The sequence below is a fragment of the Octodon degus genome, unplaced genomic scaffold (genome assembly GCF_000260255.1).
Source record: "Octodon degus isolate 3935 unplaced genomic scaffold, OctDeg1.0 scaffold00123, whole genome shotgun sequence".
Lineage (NCBI taxonomy): Eukaryota > Metazoa > Chordata > Mammalia > Rodentia > Octodontidae > Octodon > Octodon degus.
In genome coordinates, this window is record NW_004524699.1 from 1,607,971 (window position 1) to 1,627,245 (window position 19,275).

At 64.3% G+C, this 19,275-nt stretch overlaps 2 protein-coding genes across 7 annotated transcripts in view; one reads left to right on the forward strand and one right to left on the reverse strand.

Moving 5' to 3' along the window:
• Positions 1-1,673, reverse strand: part of Ccdc187 (coiled-coil domain containing 187) — a gene marked incomplete at its 3' end in the record, with an annotated part of 23,374 nt that extends 21,701 nt beyond the window's left edge. The window contains exon 1 of the mRNA XM_023700242.1: positions 1,552-1,673. The remainder of the gene's footprint in view (positions 1-1,551) is intronic.
• A 221-nt stretch (positions 1,674-1,894) lies between these two features.
• Gpsm1 (G protein signaling modulator 1) overlaps positions 1,895-19,275 on the forward strand; it is a 28,692-nt gene continuing 11,311 nt past the window's right edge. Inside the window, exons 1-9 of one of the 6 annotated variants that reach the window (XM_023700375.1) lie at positions 1,895-2,063; positions 7,324-7,449; positions 14,958-15,179; positions 15,813-15,948; positions 16,384-16,526; positions 16,810-16,933; positions 17,170-17,285; positions 17,726-17,881; positions 18,824-18,932. In XM_023700375.1, the coding sequence (XP_023556143.1) occupies positions 14,959-15,179; positions 15,813-15,948; positions 16,384-16,526; positions 16,810-16,933; positions 17,170-17,285; positions 17,726-17,881; positions 18,824-18,932 (1,005 nt within the window). In that variant the 5' untranslated portion in view covers positions 1,895-2,063; positions 7,324-7,449; position 14,958. Of the gene's footprint in view, positions 2,064-7,323; positions 7,450-8,775; positions 9,079-9,391; positions 9,488-14,957; positions 15,180-15,812; positions 15,949-16,383; positions 16,527-16,809; positions 16,934-17,169; positions 17,286-17,725; positions 17,882-18,823; positions 18,933-19,275 lie in introns of those variants that run through there. The other 5 variants (XM_023700376.1, XM_023700372.1, XM_023700373.1 and 2 more) reach the window with 5 other exon arrangements.

Here is a 19,275-nt window from a genome sequence, read left to right on the forward strand (position 1 = left end):
CCTCTGGCCACCAACGTCCTACCTGCCTTGAGCCCGCCAGGAAAGGAACAGGACATGGCTGCAGGGGCTGGATGGGTCACGTGGGACAGCACACCACCAAACACTAAGCACAGCCTCCCCCGCATCCACAGCCCACCCCTACGTGCTATACACGCGGCATGACCGACAGGGCTCTGCAGAGCCAGGGCCAGGCAGGGCATGCACCCTCCCAGCACACTGCGCCCTGAGCCCCCAGCCCCAGCCACGAATGCCCCCAACCAACGGGCAGGTCCCTGGGCACAGGGCCCACACCACGGAGGAGGAGGCAGATGCAAAGCCCGGGACGGTAACACAAGAGCCCAGGGAGACCATGGCAAGGCGAGCACATCGGGGCCAGATGGACACTCTGCAGGGTCAGTTGGAGCAGAGATACTCACGGGGACAAGTGGCCCCATCCCTGCCCTGTCTCCTTCACTCCCGTCTGGGACTCAGCCACCAAGGCCCAGAAGCAGCAACCCTCCTACAACCAGGCAGCCCTACCCAGGCCTCAGAGCAGACCTGGCCCATCACCCCTGGGGCATGCAGCAGTGCCCCGACCCCGGGCAACTCCCACAAGGACCCAGCCTGCCACCTCCAGGCACTGGCCCTGTGCTGCATGGCTGCCTGCAGAGTCCCCTGTGTGCTCCTGTGAGAGAGACACGGTCACCTTGCTGTGCTCACACAGGGTGGGGCAGAGACCCTCCTGGGCTGGCCTTCTAGCCAGGACCCCGGGAGCTGCTACCCCGTACCCATGGCCTGGCCCACCCTAGCAAGAGAAAGTCACCCAGGAAAGGAGCTGTAGGCACAGACACAGTCCACGAGGACCCAGGGTGGTGGCCGAGGCCCCTGCCTTGGACACAGCTCTGGGTTTCTTCCCATGGCTGCCTCCACCTCCACTCACAGACCTGGAGATATTCCCCAGGGGCCAGGCCAGGGTCAGCGAGCCATGCTGAAGGGCGCCCACACTGGGCCGGCCCTGCGGGACCCGGCTTCTGCCCTCCCTGCCTGCAGCCCAGCGAGGGCCTTCCCGGGGCCACCACAGCATGGCACACAGCCGCAGGGGTCTGCAGTGCTGTTTGGGCCACTGTTTTGGGTCGGGGAGACCAGTGGGGTCCTGGTGGATGCTAGTGAACCACAAGAACCTCTTCAACGCTTTTTCTTTCCTTTCCTTTTCTCTTCTTTTCTGATTTTTGTTTTGAGACAAGGTCTCTCTAAGTATGCTGGCCTCAAACTTGCAGTCTTCCTGCCTCAGCCTGCCAAGTCTCTGGGATTACAGGCTGCAGTTCATTTGATGATAAGGTAGTATGCTGACCCCGCAACAGGACCGGAGCCCTCTGTGTAGCACAGGAGGGACTCCACTCCCAGGGCTGCCTCTGAAGGGACGCCTCTGTGCAAGGCCAAGTCCAGAGGAGAAGGAAAGCCTGGGCCTCCCCTCCTGCCTCTGCCCTCCTCCCTCCTCCCTCCCCAAGAGCCTGGGCGGACAGGCCAGGCGGGGCAGGGCGGGCGGGCTCAGGCAGCTAGCTCGGCACTCACCCTCTGGACGGCTCCTGGGCTCCCAGTTGGAGAGAGGACACAGGGCAGAGGCCATGGCCTGCCACACTAGCCCGGAGCACGAGTGCCCAAGCTGGAGCTGCCACCGCAGCCACCTGGGCAACCGAGGCTGGGAGGAGCCACCGCACCCAGGGGTTGCCAGAGAAACCCCAGGCCAAGTAGACGCCTCCTCCCCTCCCCCCAGCAGCCCAGGAGCCCTATTCCCTCGCCAGGAGCCTCAGCCGCGCTGCTGTGGTGTGGGGGCAGGGGACACCTGCAACACCGCCCTCCAGGCAGAGGGCCTTCCCTGCCCCTGAGACCCGCCCTGTTGGGGAAGGCAGCACACACTCAGAGCCTGGTCCACCTCTCATCCTGGAGCCCCAAGCTCGCAGTCCCCGTGGTCCCCTCTGAGACCCTGGCAGACCCTGGCTCCAGATGCAAGCAGGCCCCGGGGAGGGACAGCGGCCTGGAGCACAGGGCAGGAAGGGGACGCTAAGACAGCTGAGGCCAGGCAGGTGGGTAAATGAGGCAGGAGCCTGCATCACCAAATCCAATGACACCAAAGTCAAAGCCTACAGAATCACTCATGTGGCTAGAGGGGCTGTGGGCGCCTTGGGGGCAGTGTGTGGAGGCTGTGGGGGCCGGGCTGTGGCTCTGCCCTTGCTGGGGTGCTGGTCCCCAGCCCAAGTGCCGAGAACCTTCCTGTGTGCCCGTAGATCTGAGGGCTGCTAAGCTGCTCCCACCCTGCCCCAACCCCAAAGGTAGGCGCCTGGGGACCCAAGTTCCCGGGGGAGGCAGCCCACCTGATGCCAGCTCAGGGCCCCCACTGTGATTCACACCATGGCCAGTAGGTGGCGCCTTCTCTCTGTCACTGCCACCACGCAGGCATGGAGGGTAATCTGTCATGCTTGCTCGCCCACCTCCAAGGGGTGTCTCTCCCAACAGAAAAAAGCACGTGTCTGCCAGGGAAGCCCTGTAGGCACCAGGAGTTTGGGGCATGGGGGAAGATGGCTGTGTCCTGGTCTCTGGACCACACCCCAAGGAGCATGGGCAGGGATCTGGCTCTCAGGCAGACCTCTTGGGCCAGGACCAGAGTCGGGGCCCTCCGCAAGCCACCTGGGGCTGGCTCCCATCCTAGGTGGTGTCCAGGAGGGACACACCTGCAGCCAGGGTGGGGGTCCCAGCTGTCTAGGAATTAGAGCTGCTCTCAGGCCCCAACATCTGGCACCCAGAGGTTCATCTGGCATGTGCAAAGGGCTCAGGTGTGTGCCAGCCCCAGGTGGCCAGGACACAAGCTGACCCCGTCTTTCAGTGCCAGGAAAACTCGGAGAAGCCATCCACCTGGGGGTGAGCCTCGAATCTGCACTCCACAAGGAGCTGTGTCTCAGTTACCCTTCTCTTGTTGCTGGGACAAATACCTAACACCCAAAATTAAGGAAGGAAAGGTTTACATAGCTCACAGTTAGTGGGGATTTCAGTCCGGACTGGGCTGGCTCCAAGGCAGGGTGGCACATGGCAGAAGGCAGTCTTTCATGGGGGCAGAAAACAGCGAAGAGCAAAAGGTGGATGGAGCAGTGGCTGCGGCCGCTCACAAGCCCCTTCCGCTCCCCACACTGTATTCAGGCTGTCCGCCCGGGGCGGGTGCAGCACTCACACCCGCAATCCCAGCATTGGATCATTAATTAATCACAGACTCTAGAAGGCAGCCCAGGGACTGCGTGAGGCTTACGAGGACAACTAGGGACAAACCCCAACAGGCTGAAATCCCTGAAAAATTCAAGGCCTTCCCCTGCTGCTGTCCTTGCACCCTGAGTAGCACCCCAAAGCGGCAAAGTGAGGCCCTCACATCCCCAGCAGCCTCTGTGGCCCAGACTGGCCCTTCTGTCCCATCTCTACCACCTGTGCTCTTACCCCGGCGTCTGTCAAAAAGAGACCTGAAGCGGTGGAGCCAGAGCCCTGTGCAGCCCCAGCACGGGGCACCCCACCACGGACCAGTAGCCAGGAGCAGTGCAGCTGCGGTAGCTGAGAAAGAAGTCTGACCTCCTGGGCACAGGCCTGGCACTGCAGACCACAGAAGAGGCTACAGGGCCGAGGCTGAGGCCACGTTCCCTGAGACCCCGGCTGGGGAGACCAGCCAGGAGACTTGGCTACTTGTTGGGGGACAGCTCCTTGGGTTCACTGCCCACCAGGCCCCGTCAGGGCCTCGTCTATGCCCCTGTACCCCAGCAGCCTAGGGACCCACGTCCACCAGAGCAGGCGGGTGGGCCTGTGACTGGAGAATCTTGGGCCACAGAAGCAGGGTGGCCTCTGGGAAGCAACCCCAGCCTTCCAGGGGTCCCTCCAACATGAAGAGCCAACACGCCCAGGGCCACACCATTCCCTGTGTCTTAGCAGAGTCCTGTCTCAAAATAAAAAAATAAAGACGAGCTGGGGATATAGCAGCCAGCGCAGGGGCGCTGGTTCTGTCACTCGTCACGCGTGCGCCCCCCTTCCCGCATGCACGCGCGCGCACACGCACAGCAGTCAGGACCCTTGCTGCCATCTCACAGAGGCTCCCAGAGGGTCAGAGACAATCCCTGTGGCCAGCCGGGCCTCGGGGCTTCTGAGGGGACCACAGGGTACCGGCCCCCGTGCTGGAGAGGGAAAGCCCTTGACTGGTGCTGATTTCACCTGAAACAGGATGAGAGAGCAGGGAAGGGGTTCCCATGGCAACCAGCAGCTAGCCTCGGGGACCCCTGGGTGAGGGAGGAGCAGAGCAGATCCAGGGGCAGATCTGCAGCCAGGAGGAGCAGCCCAGAGAGCCCCCAGCCCCCGGGATAGGCACGGCCAGCTGCCATTCTTGCCCCAGCTGGGCCCTAGGCAACTGCCCCCTCCTGGCAGTTCCTCAGCCAGCCTGGCTCCCCCCGGGATCCCCATAGCACCAGCATCCAACTTTGTTCTTCCCTAGTCCCTAACTTCAAGGAGAAGTAGCCCTTTGCCCCCAGCACCTTCCATGGGTGTCCCCTCCCCCACTGTGCCCCTGTGACCCTACCTGACACTCAGCGCTGGCATGTGGCCCCTGGCTGCCCACAGGCTGCTCAGCATGAGGCTAGCCATGGTATCTGAGGCTGGGGAACGGTGGGTGGCACCACTGGGCAGTCTGGCTCCCAGACAGAAGCCCAGAGCCCGCACTAAGCCCTGCCAGGCAGGTAGCACCTCTGTCTGTGAGCCCCAGGCATGGCAGGTGGCATACAGACTGGATGCTGTTCTGGGCCCCAGCCCGTGCCTAGCAGGAGATCTGGGCAGAGGCTGAGCCAGACGATGACGCTGGAGGCCAGAGCCCAGGAGCCTCCTCGTGCTCCTGCCACTGCGCCACGTTCCCAGCCTGGTGCCCCTGGAGCACCTGGGCTCCCTCTGGCCTTGATGCGCATGGGTGAGGCCCATGCTCAGAGGATCCCTGGCTGCCTTCCCAGAGCTCGGGGCAGAAAGGGACATGTGGCCCAGGGTGGCAGAAGGACAGAGCAGGTGCTTTGAAGTGGCTGCTGTCCCTCACCAAGCTCCCCACACCAATGGCTTTGTGAGTGGGTGGCATCTACCAGGCTCACACTGGCAGAGGAGCTGGCGAGACCCAGGCCCACTGTGGGCAGCCTGGATAGGCTAGAATGGCCGTGATGCCCTGGCTCTAGTGACTGGGCAGGATCTCCTCACCATGCTGTGAGGAACTTTCTGATCTGCTGTCCACCCTGCCCTGACACCAGGTCAACCTCACAGGCTTCCAACTCCCAGGCCTGGGTCAGGGCAGGCAGACTCCTGGCTCCTGGCTAGCTTCGCACCATGCCGGAGTGTGCCCGCCTCTGTGTAGCACTGGTGCTGAGTTAGAGAGTCGCTCACTTCCTGGGCACCAAGGGCACACGTGGCTGGTGTGACCGGCAAAGGCTGGGTGGTCTGAGGAGCAGCACATCCACAGGACAATGGAATCCAGAACCCGCTGTGTCTGTGAAGGCCGCAGAAGCAGCCCAGGCCCTTGCAAAACACAAGCATGCATTACTGGGATTCCAGAGCGCTGGGCCAGAGCTCTGGGCTGGGCCGGGCTGGGTGTCAGTGCTGTGCTCCAGGACAGCAGCAGCCAAAGGCAGGCGACCGTGAAAGGCCTGAGGGAGGAGGTGTCGGGGGCCTCATCGGTGGATGGAGGGGGCTCCATGACAAGTCACCCCCAATCCCACCCCCAAGGCCACTGTCAGCCTGGTCTTGGGTCCCCCAGTATGCACTTCGGGGGCAGAAGGACACTCAGGCCACAGCAACCGCGTGTGAGGTGGAGGGAAGACTGTGGCGCCGTGAGCCTGCCCGGCCCAGGACGTTGGTGCAGCCGGGGCAGAGAAGACCCCAGAAAGGGGGGGGTGAGCCCCAAAGGTGGTACTTCTGCCCGGGAGGCGCGTGCAGCCTGATTGGAAGAGATGTCTTTGCAGGCACAACAAGAATCACACCGTGGGCTGGGTGGTGGCCCATGCCTGCACCCAGGGCTCCGGGGGCTGAGGCAGAAGGAAGCCAGCCTGGGCTACACAGTGAGATCCTGTCGCCAAAAACAAAAACAAAAAACTAGAAAAAGAATCATGAGATCGTCCTGGGCTAGGGCGGCCTGATCACCAAGAGACGTGCCCTTGTGAGAGATAGAAGGGGCCGCAGGGAGGAGAGGAGCCCGTGGATGCAGAGCTGGGGCCGCTGAGGGAGACAGCCCGGCTATACCCCGCTGAGAACTTGGATGTCGCCTCAGGGACGGGGTGGGCATGGGTCTGCCTTGTGCCACCACCCCAGGGTGCGGCCTCTCAGCAGCCCTAGAGGGGACAGCACAAAACAGCGGGAACTGGACACTGCTGAGCCAGGAGTCTGTGCCCCACACCCTGACTGCAGGGTGTCCCTGGACAGAAGCCTCTGCACAGCCAGGAGGGAGCCAGGATGGGACAAGACTGGGGCTCTCAGAATCCTTTTGCCACCTCATCCCACAGCAAGGCCAGGTGCTGGGCCCACTCTTGGGAGCCAGAGCCATATGGATCCTGGGCGAGGCTCGTGCATGGTGCAGGCCCAGCGCACAGGCATTGGAGCTAGCCAAGGACAAGCCCCACCACACCTTCCTGTGACAGAGCTGGCACAAGATGGTGACAGAGCTGGCAGCTGCCAGCAAGTGCACCAGGAATGCTGTGTGGTCAGGCGCCCCGTGCTGAGATGGGTGGCATCGGGCCATTTCCTGGGTGCACTGTGTCACCAGGATGATGCACGGGCCTTGTGGGTGGGAAGGACCGTTTCCTGTGCCTAGCAGTCCCACACCCCAGGGACCTCGAGGCCCCCAGGACAGGAAGTAGCAGTGGTGATGCTGACAGGGGCTGGGGCAGCTGAGCAGGCGCAGGGCCCAGGGCAGGAAGAAGCCCTGCGTCCACTCTGCAGCTTGCAAGAGGTCTGGACACAGTGGGGAAGCCGTGCTCTTGTCACTTAAGTGTGCACTCATGCATGTGTGTACATGTGTGTGCACGGGTGCGCATGTGCGCACACATGTGTTCCCACTCCCCAGCCCCTTCCCTCCCTGTCTGGAGTCCGGCAGAGGCTGGCAGGAGCCCGTCAGTGTGGGTTGGGCCTGGGCAGGCCCTGAGGAGGCTCCCAAGGGGGCCCGGGTGCAGCCGCAGAACCTCTAACTCTCCCTGGCCCCACCATCCTCGGGGGTCTGGGGCCACAGGGCTCTGTCCCTGGGAGGCCCCCACCCACGCCCGCACCTGCCTGACCATCGTCTGCCTCCCCTGACCCCAGGCTCTCTCACCCAGGGGAGCCCGGCCAGAGACCCTGAAACTGCACCATGCACGAGCCTTGCCCAGGACAGAGGTCAAGGACTGAATGACGGAGGCATCAGGAAAACAAAGTTTGGTCTCCTGCCAGGTAAGCGAGTCATGGCCGCCTCACCCCTCAAACAGTCACTGTGGCCCATAGCATGAGTGATCACAGTCAGGTGACTGCAGGTGAGGCGGCTGTGCTGACCACCAGCAGGGCTGGGCCCGGCTGGAGATGCTGCCAGATCCAGGTGCTTGCCTGGAATGCCTGGCTTGGGCGGCTTCTCTGCTCTCCTGGAACACGGAAGGAGGTGCCCCAGGCCTGACTGTCTCTCTTTGCTCTAAGGCCCCTCTGCACACTGCAGACAGCCCTCTGTGCAGGGAAGAGCAGGGACCCTGTCCCCAGGGCCTGGCAAGATGGGAGGGAGCAGCTCCACCTAAACTCGGCCTCTCAGCCCGAGCACCCGCTCCGGCCTCCCTCTCTTCAGGGATGTTCAGGGGCTTCCAGGCCAGTGTGGGGCCCAGGCACCTCCACTGTCCAGCGGCACATGGCTGGGCCCATGGCAGCTACCGTCGGGTTGGTGACGGCCTTTGGGGACAAGGAGGTAGCCTGCAGCCCAAAGCCCACTGTCCTTGGCCTACTCTAGGGGTCTGGCTGGGGACTTGGGGGACAGAGCTGGCGCCCCAGCTGCGCTACCCCCGGGGGAGGCCTGCCAGCTCCTTGGTCCAGGCCGATGCCTCTCTTGCCTGCTGCCACGCTTCCAGGGCAGAGCAGACGGGGCAGGGCCTCGGCCCTGTTTATCTCCTACTTATTTCTTGGCCTCTTGAAGCTGCTGTGCTGTGGGCTGCGTCTGCCTGAGGTCTGGCTCACCCTCTGGTGGCCTCAGGCGGCTCCTGGTGGGCCAGGCCAGGCCAGGGAGGAGCTGGAAAGGAATGCAGCCACTTCCGGCTCCCAGCACAGGAAGCAGCAGGCTCCAGGGCTGGGGTCTCCTGACTGCACCAGGATTGGCGAGGGCTGGGCAGAACCAGAAGTGACACACAGCAGGCCAGCCGCCAGGGGCCCACACTGGCCAGGGAGAGGAGGACACAGCGAACGTGGGGCATAGGGCCCTGGTGGGCAGCGGGCACTCGCCCTGCCTTTCTTGAAGCACCCACTTCCCCAGGCAGGCCAAGGCTGGAAGGGTCTTTGTGAGACCCCCAGTGCGGTTGCGGTGATGGGGCAGGCAGGGGGTCCCCTGTGACCTACATCAGGCCCCATGCTGGGCAGAAGCATGCACCCCACAACCTGCACCCCATGACCAGGGTCACAGGGAGGGGCACCTGCCCAGCAAGTTCGGGGCGGGAGGGGGGCGGGGGGGTTGGGCTGCAGGTGCAGGTGGTCCATAGAAGCCCCCAAGGTGGGGGCAGGCAGCCCAGCCCAGAGGCCCCTCCTCTGCCCCCTCCCCTGCGCGCCCCGCCCCAGGCTTGGATGTGGCGGCAGCTGCAGTGGCGCCCACCTCTGCCTCGCCCTCCCCTCCACGAGGGCGGTGGTGACATCACGGTGGCGGCGGGAGGGGCCTGGGCGCCCCGCGCACATCACTTCCTCAGCTCCTCCCGCGGTCGTGGCCGCGCAGCTCGGACCGGCGCGACGGACCGCAGCGAGGGCGAGGGGCGGCGCTCTCTGCTCCCCCATGGCGGGCCCGGCCCCGCCCGCGGCTGAGGAGCTCGCGGGCCCCGCCGCCAGGCGCCTCTACTCCAGGTAGGAGGGGGACAGTCCAGCGGAGACGGTGGGGGTGGCCGGCCCAGAACAAAGGCGGTGGCACAGTGGTGGCGCGCAGCGTGACCAGGACGCGGCTCCCGCAGGCGCGGCGGGCGAGCAGCACACAGGCTCTGCCCTCGGCCCCTTCCAGAGCAATTTGAAGGGGACGCGGCTCCTCCTGGCTCTGCTGGCCACGGGGCCTGGCACAGAACAGGGCGTGTTGCCCAGAGGCCCCTCTCTAGCCTGGCACTGCTGGGACCCCAGGCAGGGGCGGTGTGGCTGTAGTCACAGCTGGGGCTCTCCCCCTTGGCAGCCACCAGGGGCCCAGGCCAGCAGGACCGGGACAGGAGCCTCCACCAGGTGGGCGTGTACCTGCCGGCAAAGGCACCTGTGTTCCCGCAGACCACAGGTGACCTGGTGGCTGGGGATGTCAGCGCAGCTCTGCTTAGGTGACACCTGCCTGCCTGTGACTCCCATGGAGGGTGCTCCCCGAGGTGGTCCCTGAGATGGCTGCAGCACCTCTTTCCCTGAGTGGACCGGGCGCTGCCAGTTTGTTCAAACCTCAGGCAGGCGGAGCCAAGCGGGCCTGAGGGCTGGTGAGTGATCCTCAGTGACCACTCCGGGCAGAGGCTGAGGCGGGCCATTCTCTGCCATGGCCCCGTGGCCCTGACTCAGGAACTACTGCTCCCTTCCCTCTGGCCACCCCAAGGCCTGGGGGCTTCCCCAGCCCTGCTGTCCCAACACACCAATGAGGCTCGTGTCCCCACCATGCTCTGCCCCATGCCAGAGACACAACCCCCATTGTGTGGACTCAGGGTCAGAGCTGGGCTGAGCAGAGGAGGGGCTGGAGACTGGAGGTTCCCAGGAGTACCCCGCTGGATGGGGGCTTCGCAAATGGCATTTACTGAAGGGTTGGCCAGCTGTGCAGGACAGGGGCAGCTGAGCCCCTGAGAGTCTCAGGCTGGCCAACAGCCTGTAAGCCATCCGCAGGGCCCGGGGCCCTGGGGGCCTACGGGGATGTGCCAGGCAAGCCCACCTCAGGGAGCCTTCTCAGGCAGGACAGCGCATGAAGGACACTTGGAGAGGCTCTGGGCTGGCCTGGCATCCCCTAAGCCCAAAGAGCAGAGCCAGGCCCAGATTCCAGGAGCCTCTAAGGAGGGCACCTGCACCTCACCTCTGGTCCCAGTGGGCTGGCAGTCCACTCCTGGACAGAACTGGCTTCGGCAGCTGGGCAGATACAGAGGGTACAGAGTGGCCAGGAGTGGCCAGGGGCGGTGGGTAGGGTCGCCTGGCATCAGATCCAGCAGGGTCCCTGGGGCAGGAAAGCAAGATATCCATGTGTCTGTCACCTGTCCCTTTCCAACACCAAAGTCAGCTATGACACAGGAGCCAGTCCTGTAGCCTTTGGGCTCATGAGACCCGGGGGACAGGGTGTCCTGCACCTTCTGGGAGACCCATACCACAGCCTCACCTGGAGGGGCTTTGATTCGAGCATCTGTGCCCGAACAGCACTCTGAGATGGGCAGGGATGCCTTGTGAGCCTCCAAGGACCCACACAGATTCCCATCTGGGCTGGAGGGGACTGGGGAGCCAGAAGCAGCGGGGCCAGGGTGGGGTCAGCACAGGCCCCTGGCTCAGCAGGGCCTTGGGATGGGGGCCTGAGTGGCAGGGCCTGGCTTCTTCGCCTAGCCTCCCAGACCGGTGGGCCAGCAGCCAAGCACCCTACCAGCCTGGCAAGAGACCAGCTCTGTTGGAAGGAACCAGGGGCTCCCCATGGACCCGCACCACATTCTCCCTCTGAACCCACCTGGGCCAGCCCCTGACGGCTCCCTGCCAAGTGCCTCCCAGACTCTGTCTCCTGGCCCAGGCTCTCCCCAGGACTGGTGACCCTTAGGTCTGTCCCCGCCAGCGACTCCTGCTTCCACCACGCTGCCTTCCCTGCCCTTGGTATTGAAGGGGTCTTTGGTGCGCTCTGTGGGGTGACTGTGAATGGGGTCTTAAGAGTTTACCCTGCTCCTGTACTTCAGAGAGGGCAGGTGAGGACTCAGACCCAGGGACCAGCAGATGACCCAGCCAGGCATGGACGCTGTGGAGCCAAAGGGTCTGAAGACCTCACAAGTGTTGGCGGGTAGGGGGCTATGGGATGATGGCTCCCCAGGGACAGTGCTGCTACCAGGCCTGGTGGTGGGCACACAGGATGTGGTGGTCACAGCAGCCACACTGGCCACTCCACTGACCTAGACCCTGGCAGGCAGCCACGGAACCTTGGCATACGGCGCCCTGGATCCTGGCCACTGTGGTCTAGCACTGGCCACCTTTTGTGGAGAGAGGCGCAGGAAGCCATCCTGCCAGGGGCCGGGGGAGTAGATCTGGGTCAGGACCCTGGGGTGCGGCAGTCAGGCTGGACTGATTCCTCTCAGGGACAGGGTCTTTCTCCTTCTGGGAAGCAGGGAGACAGTTGCTGCCTAGTAGCTGAGCAGTGCCTCAGCTTACCAAGGCAGCAAATCCCAGGCAAGGAATTGGGGTCACACGCCTGGGGTGGGGGCTTCGCAAGTGGCATTTACTGAGGGGCCGGCGAGCTGTGCAGGACAGGGGGCAGCTGAGCCTCTGAAACAGCCTCAGGCTGACCACAGCCAACACCCTATGAGCCATCCACAGAACACAGGGCCGTGGGGGCCTACGGGGATGTGCCAGGCAAGCCCACCTCAGGGAGCCTTCTCAGGCGGGACAGCACATGGAGGACACTTGGAGAGGCCCTGGGCTGGCCTGGCATCCCCTGAGTCCAAAGAGCAGAGCCAGGCCCAGATTCCGGGAGCTCTAAGGAGGGTGCCTGCGTCTCGCCTCTGGTCCCAGTGGACCTGAGAGTGGGCTTTCTGAGTACCCTAGGGGTGTCCAGGCCTTCCCAGAGCTTCAGATCACCCAGCCCAGGCAGCTGCAATCTCTTGGGATGCCTGGTGCACTTGGGCACCTTGACAGGTGACCCGTGGGGCAAAGCCACCAAGGCCACAGTGTGCTGTGGAGGGACAGGGAGGACAGGGTGACCTGCAGAGCTAGCCAGGGTCTAGCCAGGAGGAGGTAGCTCAGGCCTTGCCCTATCCTGACCGAGCTGTCCCAGAGTACACTGTGGGCCAGCCTGAACAGGAGCAGGGAGTGCCAGGGACTGCAGCATTTGGGGTACTGCTACAAGTCCCCAAGCTGGCCTCTGGCTGCAGTGCCCTCCCCACCATCCTGCTGGCTCTGAGCCTGCCCCCCTCACTTAGCTGCTCAGCCTTGAAGACCCACCCCAGCTTCTTGGTGGCCCTGGGTACGTGAGCTGGGGGCCCTGAAGCTGGACCCAGTGTATCCTGTTGCCCTGGGGCATCCTGCCCAGGCTCTGGAGGGCTCCACGCTCAGCTTCCTTGGGCTGTCAAGCAGGGGAGCTGAGGAGGAGAGCAGGGCTCTGGGTGTTTGGGGATAGTCTCACTGGTCAGGGGCGGCCTGGGCTAACCCACGAGACCTACACGCTGGCTACCGGGCTGGTGCTCACCTTGGCTGGCCAGGCAGGAGGCGGTGTCGCGGGCTCTGTGTCCTGTGTCAGTGCAGCCTGCTCTGTGCCAGAGCTGTCCTGGGGCCAGCTGGGCTGCAGCAGTCGAGCCAGGCTGGGCCAGGTGAGCGGTGTACTGGACATGGGGTCCAGAGAGGACAGGAGGGGCCAGGTGCCAAGCCCACCCAGAACCCAGCTTTTCTGTCCCTGCTCAGGCTCCAGTGTGCCAGGCAGGTACAGCAGGGGGTACTCCGCACCCTGTGGGCAGCCTGGCCTCCCAAGGACTGGGCCCAGGCACAGAGCTGGCAGCAGGGCTGGACACATAAAAGCATCCCAAGGCATTGGCAGTAATGCAGGGTGGGCAGTGGCCTACACAGGAGGGAGAGGATTATGCACCAGCCCCTGCCCCGCCTCCGTCCGTGTCATGGGCCTCTGCACCTCTGTGCTGCCCTTGATCCCTTAATCCGGGTCAGGCAGGGGACGGTGGCCCCAGAGCGCCTGTCCCAGGTCTTCCAGAACCGAGGCTGCTGAGTCTTCAGCCCTCCTCCTGGGTCTGGAGGACTGGGGATCCTAAGGCTGCAGGAGAGAAGCTGCAGCCCACTGCTGCCAGCCTTGGCCATGGCGGGCCAGCCGCCAGCCCTGAGCTTGGCGGAGAAGGCCGTGTGCAAGGTGGTGTACGGCGCCCCCCGGCCGCGGCCGCTGCTGCTGCCTGTGGGCCTGGAGCTCTGGCTGTATGTGCAGAAGATGAGGAACGTGCGGAGGAAGAGGTGGGCCAGCCCGGCGGGCAGTGGAGGCTGCTCTAGCGCCTCGGGAGGGCTCCTGGCCTGGACACCTGCACGGCTCCCTGGCCAGCAAGGCCCCTGCACTCCTTCCTGAGCCCCTGGCCCAGGCCCTTCCCAGAGCACAAGGCTCCTTTTTCTGAGTCCACACATTGTCCCCAACCACACCACGTCCTCGAAGGACAGTGGCAAGGAGGCATGTGCACTGTCTATAGGCAGTTGGGCAGGGACAAACAGGCTTTAATTAAGAAAGCTGTTCATGGCCCTGGCCATCAGAGTGGGGCTATATTGTGGCTGGTTGCCATGGTGACCATGGGCTCTCTTACCCATGTGGCATCCAGACAACACTCCCCAGAGAAGGCCTCGTGGGGAAGGTGGCTACAGGCGAAGAGGCCTCACCCCTGACCGCCACACCCCAGGAGCTCTGCTAGCCTCTAGGGAATCAGAGGTGGTGGGATCCCCAGCCCCCTCCACAGTGTCCACTGTGGAGGCGAGGAGCCTGCTGCCCGCAAGCCAGGGACGCTGAGCTATGACAGTGCCCATGTGTGCTGTCTGCCTGAGGCTCTGCAGTCCTGGTGGGCAGTGCCCGGCCATGTGCCTGGGTGGATGCCATCCCCACTGCCTCTGGCAGGAAGGCCAGACAGACACCTATGGCCATAGGAGGTGCCACCCCGAGCAGGACCCAGCTGGCACTGCATAGGCAGTGGCCAATGGCCCAGGTCCTTGGTGCGGGGTGTCGCGCTCCCAGCACCCCCAGTCCAGACCTGCCTTAACCTGAGCAGGGTTACTGCCCTCCCCCAGGAAGAGCTGCTCAGCTCCACAGCCCTGCTCTGAGGAGGGCTCCACAACTGCATGCAGGGAGCCCTGAGGTTGCAGGCTGTGGAGGTGACACTGCCAGGAAAGGACAAGGTGTAGGTCCCCAGGCCAGCAGGCCCCAAGGAGGAAGGGCTTGGCTCACAGAGCCTCCATCCAGGGCAGTGGCACTGAGGTCTGTGGCACCCACAGGACCGTGGGTGGGCTTGGGGGCAGACGTTGGGCTGGCCACAGAGGGGCTGGCTCAGCTCGGGACACGCTGCTGTCCTTTCCTTCATGAGTTCTTTCCAGGCAGTGCAGCAGCCACCGCTTCTCAGCCCGTGGGGAGGGGAACCTTGCTTAGGCAGGCCACCCCACCCAGCAAAACTCCCTGGCGGGCAGGCAGCTGCTTAGAGGGTGGGGTCCTGCCCAGGATCAGATCCTGCCCTGTGACCCTGGGCCTTCCTTGGTGGGTGGTGGAGAATCCAGACCAGGGTGCCACAGCACACAGAGTGGCAGCCCCTCAGCCTGTGCCGCCCGATATAGAGGAAGGGCATGGGGTGGTAGGTAGCTCCTGCCCCAGGCTTGGCCAAAATTGAGTGTGGCGTGGCGGCCAAAGGGCTCCTGTGGTCCCGACTAGTGCCTCTGTCCAGTGCACTGGCCCTGGTGGCAGCGGCAGAGGTGAGCTGTGTGCAGTGCCTGCCAGGGTGCAGGTGATGGCCCAGACCCATGGTGCAGCATGGAAGGCGACCAGGTGGGCTGGGCGTGACTCCCGTCTCCCCCAGGATGGAGGCCTCATGCCTGGAGCTGGCTCTGGAGGGCGAGCGGCTGTGCAAGGCGGGGGACTTCAAGGCAGGCGTGGCCTTCTTTGAGGCGGCAGTGCAGGTGGGCACAGAGGACCTGAAGACGCTGAGCGCCATCTACAGCCAGCTGGGCAATGCCTACTTCTACCTGAAGGAGTACGGCCGCGCCCTGCAGTTCCACAGACATGACCTGCTGCTGGCCCGGTGAGCACCAGGGCACGGCCCATCCCGGGAGTGGACAGCCAGAAGGCCAAATGGCTGGCTGCCCGGCCCAGAGAGCTAGGGCTAGGATTGGGAGGGCACTGGTGGCCAAGTCAAGCCAGCTGTGTCTGTCCCTGGGAGTGTGGACATGGCCAGGGCTCTGTGTCTGTCTGCCCCATCCATCTGTCTGTCTCACCCACCCCTTCCATGTCTGGGACTCTGGCTCATTTCTTATTTCCCTTTCGCTCTACAGTGGTGTGGCCAGCCCCCACCCCCAGCACAAGCTCTGCAGGCCTACAGCCTTCCTCCCACACTTTCCACTCCCTGGCCCCACCCTTAGGCTCCCCAGGGGCTCCTCGCCCTGTGCCCTGTCCCTTCCCTGCCTCCTGTCATGACCTCCAGCCTGTCCTCAGCACTGGACCTGGGGTCTGCAGTCTCACTGCTTAAGTTATGGGGCTAACACTGGGCAGGGGGCTTGCCCCAGCCTGGCCCAGCAGAGGAAGTGGCCCTGAGCCAGGCACTCTAGCCCGCGGCTGCCCTCAGCCCAGGCCCACCTGTGCCTGAGGCCCCCTACTCAGTGTTGCCCAGGGGATGGATAGGCCCCAGCTTGGCCCCTAACTCCTTCCTGCCCTCCAGGACCATTGGAGACCGCATGGGGGAGGCCAAGGCCAGTGGGAACCTGGGCAACACACTCAAGGTCCTGGGCAGATTCGACGAGGCTGTGGTCTGCTGCCAGCGGCATCTGGACATTGCCCAGGAACAGGGAGACAAGGTAGGCTGTCGGAGGGGGCAGAAAGCACGGCGGCCATCCCCACCACCTTGGCTGCCTGCCCTTCCCACCCTGCCCTGGCTGTGTCCAGATCGAGCCCCCAGCTGGTGGGAAGACAGGGTGACCCCAGCGACAGGAGTCCCAGGCCTTGCAGGGCTGGGTCCTGGCTGTCCAAACTGCCCACCGCATGTCCTCACTCCCTCGGCCTCTCAGGGTCCAGGGCAGAAAGTCTGCGGGTTTCAGAGGCCTGCTGGGCGGGTGCCCCGTCCTTAGGGTTAGGAACAGAGCTGAGGGCCTGGACACCTCCACCACCCCAGCAGGCAGTGGGCAAGGGGAGGGGCTAGGCTTCCCGTCCCCTCCTCGGCCCAGGACAGCAGCCCAGGGGATAGGCACACGGGCGCGTGGGGGAACCTCGAGGCACACGCATGCCGCCCACAGGTCGGGGAGGCCAGGGCGCTGTACAACATGGGCAACGTGTACCACGCCAAGGGCAAGCAGCTGTGCTGGAACTCGGCTCAAGACCCAGGGCTCCTGCCGCCCGACGTGCGCGAGACGCTGCGCAGGGCCTCTGAGTTTTACGAGTAAGCGGGCGCTGTGCGCAGATGGGGCCCGGCAGAGCTGGGCGGGTCATGGCAATGGGCGGCAGCCGCAGGCACAGGGACCCCCACGCAGCCAAACCCTTGCTCCCCACCCAGTCGCACCTGTCAGGCGTCACCAAAGCCCAGCCACCCAGTCCAGAGCCCGGGAGCCCGTCCAGCCGCCCCCTTTCCGTTCCCTCTGGAGACTGCAGCGCCTGCACCCTCCGTGGGGTGGGGGCGGGGCTGCGCGGGTGGAGGGGCGGGGCTCACGCAGGTCTGCCCCCAGGAGGAACCTGTGCTTGGTGAAGGAGTTGGGCGACCGTGCGGCGCAGGGCCGCGCTTACGGCAACCTGGGCAACACCCAGTATCTGCTGGGCAACTTCACAGAGGCCACGACCTTCCACAGAGAGGTGTGCACGTGCAGGCTTGCCCTCGGGTGGGCTGCATCGGGGTCGGGCCCCGCTGGCTCTAGTGGCCCGGAAGGGGTGGGGACCCGCCTGCCTGTTTCACCTGCGCTGGATGCTGGGGCTCCTGTCTGCCCCCCAATACTCAGTCATGGGGTAGGCGCCTGGGCAGAGGACAGCACGTGCCTGTCCTGCCAGGGCCCAGGGCTGCTCGGTGACCCCAGCTTGGGCTCTCTCTGCAGCGCCTGGCTATTGCTAAGGAGTTTGGTGATAAGGCGGCTGAGAGGAGGGCCTACAGCAACCTGGGCAATGCGCACATCTTCCTGGGGTGCTTTGACGTGGCTGCGGAGTACTACAAGTAGGCGGCCCCCAGGCTCCTGGTGGGGGCAGGAAGGGGAGGAACAGGGCTCCCCCAGAGCCAAGGGGGGCTCTCCACTGCCCTGGGAAGGCCAGACAGGTGCAATTTGTAGGCATCCCCAGCTTGTGTAATTCACTGGCCCTCCTGCCCATGGAGCAGGGCTGTCGGGACCAGGCCCTGAGTGGTGGGCTGGCCATCCTGGGCACACAAACCCCAAGCCCCCCACCCCTGCACAGCAGGACGCTAGGGCTCCATGTCTGTAGGGACCCAGGTGCTTCCGCCTTGGCCACTGGAGGATGAGGACACAGAGAGACCCCAGGGTGGGTCCTGGACCTGCAAGGCCCCCTCCCCCACGCACCTCGCCCGCACCTGGCCTCACGTGGAAGGGACCAGGAACCCTCCCTGTGTCCGCCTGGGCTGATCCTCTGCCCACCCTGCAGGAAGACGCTGCAGCTGTCACGACAGCTGAGGGACCAGGCGGTGGAGGCGCAGGCCTGCTACAGCCTGGGCAACACCTACACCCTGCTGCGGGACTACGAGCGCGCCGCTGAGTTCCACCTGCGGCACCTGCTCATCGCCCAGGAACTGGCCGACAGGTGCGGGCCTCCGACCCACTACCACCGGGCGTGAAAGGAGCGCAAGGACCCCGCGTCGCTCCCGTGCCATGAACTTCACCCTGGGGAACCATGAGGGACCGGGTCAGGGGCGGGGCTGAGTGCTCACAGCCCCTGGGGCCATGGAAATGTCCCGGAGGGGTAGAGATGGCAGTCCACAGCGTGTGGCAACATGAATGCCACGGAGTCCTCCCTGCGCAGTGGCTAAGCCCCGGGTGAGGGTTCCGCTGCGCAGGAAAACCCGTGGCCTAGGGGCCTGCCTGTGGATCCCGGGCAGACAGAGCACGGGGCGATTGCTGCGCTGGCCACAAGGGGGCGAGCCAGGCCCCAGAGCTGAGCCACATCCCGTCCCCCATCCCCATCCCCCTGCCTTGGCCCTCCCGAGGGCGGAACCAGCTCCAAAGTAGCCTTTCTCACAGACAGGCTTTTCCAGGGTTTTGTTTGGGACTGTGTGTGCGTTACCGAGTACTGAACCCGAGCGAGGCCTTTGCACTGAGCTGCGTCCCCAGCCCTTCAATACCTTATATTTCCTTATTTAGTTTTATTACTATTTTATTTTTTGAACTGGGATCTCAATAAGATAAATTACTTAGGCTGGTGTCTAACTTGTGCTCAACTTGTCTCAGCCTCCCAGAGTACAGGTGTGCACACTGAGTCCTGCTGTGCTAATCGTTTGGCAGGGGTGGGATTCCTGCCCCCAGTCAGGGCTGCTTCCTGACGCTGGGAATTCGTGGGAGCCCTGGCCTGTGGGTGTAGTACATGGGCCGTGGCGCCCCCGACGTGCTGTCTGGCCACACTCTGGGCTGCTGGACTTGGTGACCTTTGGTGTCACCTGGGATCACATGGTGGAGGCTGCCCCCGACGGGCCCCCCTGGGGTGGTGGACAGGTCCACAGCACAGGTGCAGACCCTTCTCTCCCTACAGGGTGGGTGAGGGCCGGGCGTGCTGGAGTCTGGGGAACACGTACGTGTCCATGGGGAGCCCAGCACAGGCTCTGACTTTTGTCAAGAAGCACCTGCAGATCTCCCAGGAGGTGAGTGGCTGCCCCGCGTTGCGTTCCTGTCTGTCCCTCATCCTCCCCAAGAGCAGCGGGCAGCAGATGTCCCCCTGCTAGGGCATTAGGTTCTCTGGGTCCTTCTGTTGTTCCTGCCCCGACCCCATGGAACCAGGCCACAGGGGGAACAGGGCCCATCCAGACAGTCCCCCGCAATGCAGATACCCGGGTCTCTGCTGCCTGAGACTCTGAGCACTTCTGGGGTTGCCCACGGGCTGTCGGGGACACCCAGGGACAGACTGCTGCACTCAACCCTCAGTGCCAGCCCAGGCTGTCCAGCAGGTAGGGGCAGGGAGCCGGGGGCTGTCAGCCCATGTGGGGT